Source organism: Amia ocellicauda, chromosome 7 (genome assembly GCF_036373705.1).
Source record: "Amia ocellicauda isolate fAmiCal2 chromosome 7, fAmiCal2.hap1, whole genome shotgun sequence".
Lineage (NCBI taxonomy): Eukaryota > Metazoa > Chordata > Actinopteri > Amiiformes > Amiidae > Amia > Amia ocellicauda.
The window spans coordinates 1,891,903-1,901,972 of NC_089856.1; the positions used below are offsets into that span (position 1 = coordinate 1,891,903).

General features: G+C 45.7%; 1 protein-coding gene across 4 annotated transcripts in view; it reads right to left on the reverse strand.

The window, feature by feature from the left end:
* Window positions 1–8,960, reverse strand: part of trip10a (thyroid hormone receptor interactor 10a) — a 48,052-nt gene extending 39,092 nt beyond the window's left edge. The window contains exon 1 of one of the 4 annotated variants that reach the window (XM_066707839.1): window positions 8,729–8,960. In XM_066707839.1, the coding sequence (XP_066563936.1) occupies window positions 8,729–8,752 (24 nt within the window). In that variant the 5' untranslated portion in view covers window positions 8,753–8,960. Of the gene's footprint in view, window positions 1–8,066; window positions 8,595–8,728 lie in introns of those variants that run through there. The other 3 variants (XM_066707835.1, XM_066707836.1, XM_066707837.1) reach the window with 3 other exon arrangements.
* Window positions 8,961–10,070: the final 1,110 nt, after the last annotated feature.

The window sequence follows — 10,070 nt, forward strand, 5'->3', positions numbered from 1 at the left end:
TCGTGAGGTGGAACAACTTCTCCACAAAAGGCGGACACCAGAAACTGGTCGGCTCGTGACGGGAAAGCCATTTGGTTTGGTTTCTGGAAGGAGAACAGAGGCCCTGAGATTCAGACTCGGCTGTGCAATGGGAAAGTAGCTGCTTTTGAAGAGAACTCAATTATAATCAGCAGAAAACAAGAGGGTTACATTTGTCTTATTAATTGATACTCATTTGGCTGAAACCTTAGCGTTTCCATTTTAAAAGCTCCACAACAGAGGCAGGGGAATCAGACGGTGATTTTAGTGGTTTAAAACATACAAAATGTACAAGTCTCCTGCATCTAGTAAACTGGCTGTATTCAGGGCAAGAAAAGGAGAAAGATGCCTCGGGTGAGATGAGATGTCCCCGAGTTTATTAAATCAGGGCAGAACTAATTTAGACTATGAAAAAAACTGAAGGGAAAAACTAAACTTGTCCGTGTCCAAAATGAGGTCAGAATCAGATGACTTGTCAAAGATGCTCCCCCCCCCACCCTCTTCTAGTTTTGATCTAGTTTATTTTTTGGGATGGCTAATACATTGGAGTCATTATGAAAAGTGGAGGATCTTAAATGGTATGTAGATGCACACAACAGGGCAGACAGAGACAGAATAGTGTCACACTGCACACAGGCTGGTGAACTGTGCATGTGCGACTTAGGAGAGACGCAGAGAGGGGCGAGGCCGCCCCACCGGGCCTCCAGCTTTGGCTCCAGCCAAGCTGCAAGTAACTTAATATTGGCCTGATTAGCGGATTTACTGAGTTAAGTACTTCTCTACGGGCTGCCAATGACCTTTGCAGCCTTGAAATATAAAAGATCTATATAATGTTATACACGTCTGATTGGTAATGAATAAGGTAGGTTAATTCAGCCATTCTGCAGCTGGAAGAAAAAGAAAAATGCTGCAGCAAACAAGGAACTGGTTGAGACCTCCGCAGGACAGTGCAGGACCATGCAACTCAGAGTGGAGCCTCGCTCAAAGTGGCACACAGTGAGTCAGTGGCATCGCCAGGCCACGAACGCCACACTCTCACCGATGCAGTGACCTAGGGGATCTCGTGGGGTCTCTCAGTCCTACTGAAGACCGATATTCACAACAGGGGAACGGGGGATGTTCCACTAGATTCGGAAGGCCACTCTCAATTGGATACACGTGTGTAAAGCAAAAGAAAGAGCACACAATTCACAGAGGACACGTTACAACAACTCAAAGACAGACCGTGTGCGGTGTGGGGAGGGGGACTGCTGGTCCTGACAGAAGGTGATTAAAAACTTCTTGTTTCCTATGAGAACAAGGAGGCTAAACTATAAAGAAAGAGGGGGGACGGGGACGAGAAGAAATTTCTTACGAGAGGAATGTCTGGGGGTCTCACATCTGCTCTTCATTTCAGTTTCCTGTCGGAGTTTTCTACTCCCACTGAGCCCAGAGCGGGGGGGAGCCCTAACACTACCATGGTCTGGTCTGTGCTGAACTGGGACGTGAACAAGTCTGGGTGTAAATTGTCAACCTGTCTGCGTCTCTGGGTGCGTCCACACATGCACCGCCAGCACTGGACACCACGTTTCCCCCCACAGAGAAGATTCACTGCGGGCCGAGCTCCTCATACGTCCGGTCAAATACAATCACTGGCCCGAGTGCAGGCAAGAGCCGATAGCTTGGATGGATTTTTGTTAAGCCCCAAATATTTGTAACTGTGCTTTTTCGGTGCCACTCCAGCAGTTTTCAGTAGAAACATGTCGACTCCCATTCACATGTTAATCTGACTTCTCCGTCAAGCCGGTCTGCTGGTCTGTCCTGGCTGGGGAATGCAGATATACGAGTGTGCCTGTGTGTGTATTCAGAGAATGTAGTCAACTCCATTGCGTTTTGTAGGCCCGCGCCTACAAAACAATCTTGCCCCTGTATTTTTGCCGTGCTCGTTACATAATGTTTATGCTGTAACATCCTGTAATTTGATAGGTTTCTGCACTTAGGATCACACTACATGACCCCTCACACCCATTACCTGTGTGTTTACAGGACAAGCTGTTGAGTTTCAACTGAACATGAAAGGTACTAAAGAATCACCATCATTTTAGGGGGAGTGTCTCTGCATCGAATCCTGCTGGCTCCTGTGGACGTGCATAGCGTGGCTGGCAAAGAGTAAAGGCTACCCACCCAGATTTCCACTTCAAAACAACCAAACCCTCTCTGCGCCGAATGTTTCACAAACCCAGTGACTTCTGCCGAAGAAAGCGTTCCCGTCACTCAGTTTGCCTGGGGTCTGCCTCTTCCTTCCCCAGACAGACTTGCCCTTCTACCATCCTTTAGTCAGAGGAGTGTTCAGAGTCGGGGGGGAGTGCCAGTGTCCACATGATTCACAATGTGGTTTCAGTTAACCATGCTTTTTAAGCGTTTTAAACAACCCTCCCACATCACTGACACACAACGGGTGGGGCGGCTTTAAACAAGGGAGTAAAAGGTTGGAAACAGGCTCGGATTTTAAAGAAAGAGCATCTTTTAAAGATGGGCATCTTTGCCACGGACCGGTCAGGTTTTTATATTTTATATTCCAAATTTCTCAGGAGCTGATCTCTGTAGACAAACTCCAAAAACAGTTTGATCAACTCTGAGACAAAATGAGACTTAAGACTCTGCTGCACTGAACAGAAAAAGGGTCATTTGCGCTCACTGTTTTTTCTTGGAGGCAGTAAGTGGTCCATACAGGCCGAACTGAGAGGAACACGCACATTAATGACGTGCAACTGTCCCTGCACTCTTATGCGTTTAAGTAGGTTTAAGCATCGCTTTCCGACACAAATATGAAATGGCCCATTTTAAGCTGGGGAGAAGGATCTGAGGTAATTTCCTGTCAGATTTGTACAATTGTGGAACTCCTTCCCTTCTGCTGGGCAACAACAACTAAAATTATTTAAAACAAATGAAAAACAAAAACAGAAAAACAGAACTGCCAGAAAGAAGACATCTATTGTTTGCAGTCTTTTTGATTAATGACAATAATAATGGAAGGCAGTGAGAAAAAGCAGAATCTAACCACATATAATACAGGGATGTTATAGCTCCTAACAATCTGAGGTCTAATCAGGGACAACGAAATCAGGCTCTTCCACTTCCTCTTGGGCACCGCTGTACAATGAGGGATGTGTCCACACAAACTAAAAATCAGTTCAGTTGTAACTATTACTTTTGAAATGGACCAGAGCACTGCCCACACCTACCAATGTACACTGACCAACCATAAACATATATATTGCATCATCTTTATTACAATAGGATAATTTTAGTTAATAATTAACGAGGACAGGAGCTCCCTTAAACCGGTTCTTCGCTTTGCCAGGACGGACCAATAAATGCGTCGATGAGCAATCAAAGAACGCAACAAAGCAAACCCAGACGGCCCCGTGTCTCTGGTTAGTCGGCCCCACCCACAGCAACACAATAAAGCACCGACGCTGCCAAGCTGAGCACCTCCACACAACGGCACTGTCTTTTATATTACCCTCCCAGCCCTGCCCTCCCTGCTGTATAAAAGCACAAGTCTATAAAATAGTGAATGGCTTCTGCTATCAGACAGGGACACAAACACTACAGGGTCTCTTTACAACGGGTCATCATCGCTCCGGGTGTTTCAGTGCCCAGCGTGCAGGAGGAACACCATTTCCTTTGTTTCTGATCTCTCTAGGCAAGCCGCCCGAGATCACACCGAACCCTGCCATCTGAAATCGCATTTCCTCTCTGAAGACAGTGAATTTGCCCAGCCTTCCTGCGGTCTGTGGTACCGATATCTACCCCCGCAGTCATCATCTGCGTCAGACCAGGCACATAACTACCAGATCAACCAAAAAAAGCAATTTTTATTTGTATAGTGTCCTTCGCAGGGTAGCCACAAAGCCTTTACAGAGATAAGCATAATAAAGCAACATGAATAAATAAACCTTTAACAGTTTAAATATACTAATATAAAGTAAACCAACTAAATAAAATTAACCACAGAGAGAAAAACAAAAGCTCCTATGGATGGCAGATTGTTACAGGAGAAAAATCTCGGAGTATCTCTGGGATAAACATCCGTGCCATTCAAAGGCTATCTGCAATGGGCCGCACAGTAGCGTTCTCACGGATGCACGGCTCTCTTCTTGCACATTCAGCCATTTCTTATGACGCCTAAACCTGCATCTAGATCTGCAGACAGTGGGGCTAAATATAGCGGGGGCGCAGCTGCAGTCGCCCCATCCTGTGGAGGGCTCAGGGCCTCTGCCGATAACAAGAGGCTGAATTTAACTCCTCCAGTGGCGCGATTATCTGTCTTCCCTGCCTGCTTACAAAAAAGGACAAAGAAAGAAAAACAGCACGTCCTTGACAGTCTTACTTCCCTGCAACCCAGAGTAAAATAAAGAAATGAGAACGAGAGAGAAAGAGAATGGGCATTTAGGAAGCGAAAAACTTCTTTACAGAAATGGGTGGCTTTAGAGTCGAAGAGCTGCCTTATGGATGTTAAAAGCTTCAGAAAGAGGGCAGTGAGAGAGCTTTATGGAGATCCACACCGCAGAGTGACGCAGTGAGTTTTCTAGCGCTGTCGCATGGCCTCTGTAACAAACAGGTCAAACGCAAAGCAAACCATGACTGCAGGTGTGATCACAAAAGATCACAAAGAGCAAGATCCTGCCGGCCTGTACTACAGCACTTAAAGACGCCACTGATCGAGTCCACGGAGGTACGGTGTATCTAGACCTGGAGGAATTAGTGGATTACCAGGGAGATCCCAACTTGGGACAGGGGGACCATCAGGGCTGAATCCTGGCTGGCATCCAGAGGGAAGCTCACACCCGAGACGGGCCATTACAATCCCTGGCATGGTTAGGAGGCCAAATGAGAAGTGAGGTATGCAAGGCAGCCCGGGAGAAAACGCAAGGCATGGACAACCCCCCAGGGTGACTCCAATAGGCGACGTCACACGAACAAAATGAAACACTGAGTCACAAGAGGCATTTTCCCAGCGGTTTGTTGAAAGATGCCCAAATAGTACAACTGTAGGAAAACGCGGACCTCACGAGTCTCGTCACTAAGAGTCATCGGCTCTGACCGGAGAACAGAATCGCTCTTTTCCTGGGAGCTGCTTTTGCACGCTCTCTACTACATGGCAGTTCTTGCAAACCCAGCGCAAAATAAAACCACAATGCAAAACAAATTGAGTGTTTTAACGACTATGCAGAACACGGAACCTGTCGGTCAGTTTGAGCGTAGAGCAAGACCAAGAATTGAGACTATTTACTCACTGCTACCCTACCCCCATGTCTACCCCCTTCCCTCCCTGCAGAGAGAAATATTCTGTTCTGGTCCCCAGCTCTTGCTGAAACTGCCCAATGTCAGTTCGAGCCGCCAAAAGAACAAGTCAACCAAAACAGCTTTGACCTTGACATCCAAGACACAACACTTAAGAACAGCAGCAAAATAAGCATTGCGTCAGTGACTGGGAGGACATGTTTGTTTTCAAGCGCCCCTCAAACACTAAACATCTAGAAACATCCATTTGAGTCAGTTCCAAACCCAGCTAGGTTCAAGTTTTCATTTCAAATAACAGTTTATAATTATGTAAATTATAATAAATATTTAACAAAGATGTGTAAGTTAACCTCAAAAGCGATTGTGTGATTATCTGCATGGCTTGTGGAAAATGCTTGATTGTTAATACAATGCTGTCGAGTGTCTTGTTTACTCTATTAAAATGCTGCCCTTTTTATAGTGTAATGTCAGAGTATTAAAAAAAAAAAAAAAAAAAAAAAAAGTCGAGTTCTGACTAATAATCTGCCATGCGTCTCGGTCAGCTTCTTAATAAACATGTAACACTGTGGGGTTTTTATATGGCGATCACAGTTTAGTGCTGAAGGCTGCATTAAAATAGACATCAAAAAGCTGAAGGAATGCAATTAACTATTTTCACCCAATAAAGAGGCAGATGTTTAGTTTAGAAGATGCCTTTGAGGCCTAATTTAGGACGTCTGGTTAACCCGCTCACAGACGGCAACATTCACAGCAGCCAGGCGACCCGTCCGCAGCCCCGCAGAAGCCCCGTCTAACTGGGTGTGATTATTGGTGTGTAATCCTGCTCGAACGTGTGGAGGACGATCAGAATACATACATATAGACATGTATGCAACAGTATCAAGACAGTGAGTGGTTTTAGTCCTTTAAAAGGTGTGAGCTAGCAGAACATGGTCCCCAGAATGCCCCTCAAGAGGTTCCCTTAAAATCCTATCCTGGCTGTAAACTGTACTTGGCCACTTCCATTTTTTATTGCTGTCCTCCCTCCCTCTGGCAACTTCTCCTTCTTACGTGCCTCCAGACTCTACCCCCTTCATCTCTCCTCTCGCCCTCTCTGCTCAAACAGCAAAAACCAGTTTCCACAATGTACCCAACCACAAGCAAGCTGCAATACCCGTCAGACTTGTCTGCCTACTAGCACAACAATCGGAGCAAAGATAAAAAAAAAATTCTTCTCTAGGATGAAATGAGTTTTAGGATGTTGGTCCTCCCGTGTGTGACAATCAGAGTGCAGGGCCACTGTCGGTTAATCACGATGCTGATAGCGAACAAAACTGGGCTCAGGAACAAGCTTAGTGTTTTTATAGTGTCTGGCCACACAATGCAAATGCAGTGAGAAGTGATAAGGGGGGTGAGGTGGGGTGAGGTGGGGTGAGGTGGGGTGGGGCGGTGCGGGGTGGCAATTGTGCTTTCTGTCTCTCCCATCCCTAGCCCCGACTGCCATTTGTCTCTAGCTTTGTTAGGCGACTTTTGCCCGCAGCTACCTGGGCTTGCACGGTCTGCACCTCGGCCACGCCCGCTCAGGTGTGTTTTGATCCAGGTCTTTTCACGGCTGCACATTCCACTGCGAAGTTCAGGTAATAGAGCAGTGAAGAGATGAAGAGATGATACAACTACGTCAGCAAGAACGTGTTCTGTGTACAGTGGGGAGCATTCTTCTCGCTTTTGATAACAGTTGGCCTTTTCGGAAATTGAGTTTTTGTTTGTTTGTTTGTTAACAGGCCTTCAACAACAATGGAATCAGTTTAGTTGTTAAACAAACACACAAGGGAATGCAGAAATGGAAATGCTCAATGCCTGTGTAACCAAAATACCAGCAATTTAAAGTTGGCCTATATATAGAATTCTTACTGCCTAGCGCATTGGATTTGTTTCGAGTTGGATATGTAATGCCACAAGGCTATTTTGGGGATCCTGTTGATTAAAGTCACAAGGATTGCCTGCCAGGCATGGTTTCCGCTGCGAATCAATTAACAATTAATTGACAGTAAGGATTGGTATACATTGAGGCGACGTCACATCAAAACGACAACAAACTGCACACAGAGATTGAGAAGACGGTCTGATAAGACCCAGCGCCCCTGGACGGGAACAATCCGGTTTTACATGAGACACTTTACAAGGGTGTGTGAGGACTATATCTGTGAGGATGCCTCGCCTCGGTGACCGTCCTGTGCAAGAGCAGACTCTACAGCAAGACAGTAACCCGTCGCTAATGTGCATGTGAAGTAGCTGTGCAGTATGTAGAGAAACCCCTATAGGCTAGAACTGCACGAAACTTTGGGAAAGGCCGACAGTGCAACTTTGTAACTTAAGCATCTTCCAGAGAATACAGAACAAAGTGAGATGCGATCACGGGCAGGGCGACACTCCTCTTCTTCACATACTGAAGCAGCCAGCTGTGCATCACGTCCTTCACAGCCAAGTAAAAGCGATGGGGGGGATGGGAGTCACCGTTTCCTTCCCACTGTGTTCATAAATACGGATGTGCTCGGGAAATAACGCGACCCCTTCAGACGCGTTTACCAGCTTTGCACCTCGGAGCCCAACAGAGCATATCACTTCGTTTTATATCCTACATAACAAGTTTGTCATATTTCCTCATCATTGTTGAAGCACATCTGCACGGGTATAAAAAGTACACTTTCACACGGCACACGAGTCGTTTGCCAACTAATCCAATTGATCTTCTCCTACAAGGGGAAGACAAACCGACCCACCTGGAGTAACCATGAATCCCAACGTCGTTCCATTGAACACAAACAAACAAGAGGAGGATCCCGGTGTGAATCCCGGGAGAGACCAGCCATGGAGCCCAGCACAGGGATCATGCAATATGACATGATCATCAATAAAGCCGCTGTGTGCGCTCCAATCAACGATCTGTATCGATGTACGCAGACATTGGCACAGCTGACCTGTGTGGGCATTGAAAGGACGGAATATGACCCGACACGTTCAGCAGATCAGCTTTTACCCACATGTACAAAATCACTGTCAGACACTAAAGCTGGATCAGACCCTGAAGCTGAAGCTGTGCGTCCGTCTTCCAGGCCGCGCAATCGCACAAAGTGCATCGGAGCTGGAAAGCGTCCGCTCTGTAACAGTGTTGCGGGCGCGGTGGCTACATTGTGTCCGAGGCGCACACACCTCCACTCATCCCGCCATCACAGCGCGGTGAGAGCAGTGTCCCGAACTTTTCACTTCAAAGAAAGGAAGGAAGAAAAACAGAGGCTGCAATGAAACCAAAGGGGGGAAGCGGGGAGAAGCACATCCATGCTACTGCAAACTGTGCCCAGCTGAGACACGGGGGGAGAGAGAGAGAGAGAGAGGGAGAGGGAGAGAGAGAGAGAGAGAGAGAGAGGGGCACACTAACACTCACCCACAGGTCTGTGCCCCAATCCATGCTGAGGCTCCGCGGGCTGCGCAGCTTAATCCCCAAACACTGCGCAGATACTCACACAAAAAGTATTGCTATCTTTAAAAGCGCCCGTCAGCGCCGACAAAGCAGAGACGAGACACAAGCCTGCACTCTTTCTTTTTCTTTTTCTTTTCAAGCGCTGGAAACTCTCTCTCTCTCTCTCTCTCTCTCTCTCTGTCTCTCGGGATCCAGTGGCTTCGCAGGCGCGTCACTCCCAAATCCTGCGTCTTAAAGGGGCAGGACCGCATTTCTGTGCGCACTTCCCACGCTGCTGCTGCTGCTGCTGCTGCTGTTTGTGTTAATAGTATCATTATTAGAGACAAGACACGATTTTATTGTGAACACGAGAAACTGTAAGAAAAAACACGATTGTTTTGTGTTGATTGTAACCAATGTGTTGTGTTGATTCTTCAACTTACTGTACATTGAAAAAGAAAAAAGCGAGTGAGAGAGAAAAACCGGTTGTCATAATAGTAGGTATCTGAAGTATTTGTTCGATGTGTTCAATTGTATGAGTTGTTTGGTTTTCTTCTGCTTCTTCTTCTTCTTCTTCTTCTTCTTCTTCTTCTTCTTCTTCTTAATAACCATTATTACTGTTGTTATTATTTTATAACCGTCTTCCATAAAAGTTGGGGGAAAGTTGGGTTGACTCACTACACCACCTAGCGACCGTTAGAGGAATAAAGGCCACAGAACAAGTAGTAACTGACTTTCTAAAAGAGCAATATAACAAATATGTTGAAAATAACACAGTTCGTATTTTAACTCTGCCATCCACACAATCTCCTGTTTTTCTAACAGGATGAGAAAAAAATAGCTTTCTAGTCTCACGCATTGAGGCCCCACCTCAAGCTCTCAGGCCTTGTTGCTAACATTTTGCACCTTTGCCCCAAAATATTCTGTGCACACCCCCACTCAACAGATATATTTTTGACGTGACAACTCTCACGCATTCACGTTTTGAAAAAGTAAGAGCTATGAAAAAGCATGGTCAAAACTAGACCTGCAATGAACCAGATTAAAAAATGTCCCCCAGTGCAACGCACTACAGATGATGACTGTGGATATACAGTAGATGTTCCTGATTTTGGACTTGGTATTATATTTTCTGAAATTAAATGAATATTTAAATCAATATCAAATACATAGCATTAAAATGTGTAAGATGTCTAATATTTGATTGAATGTATTTTGTGTGGTACGCAGGTTACTCTCGGTTATAGATTTTCACGTTACTGGCAATAGCAGTAGTCATAGGAATTTGGTTAGGAATAGTTTGCATAAGTGATAATATGTGACAGTA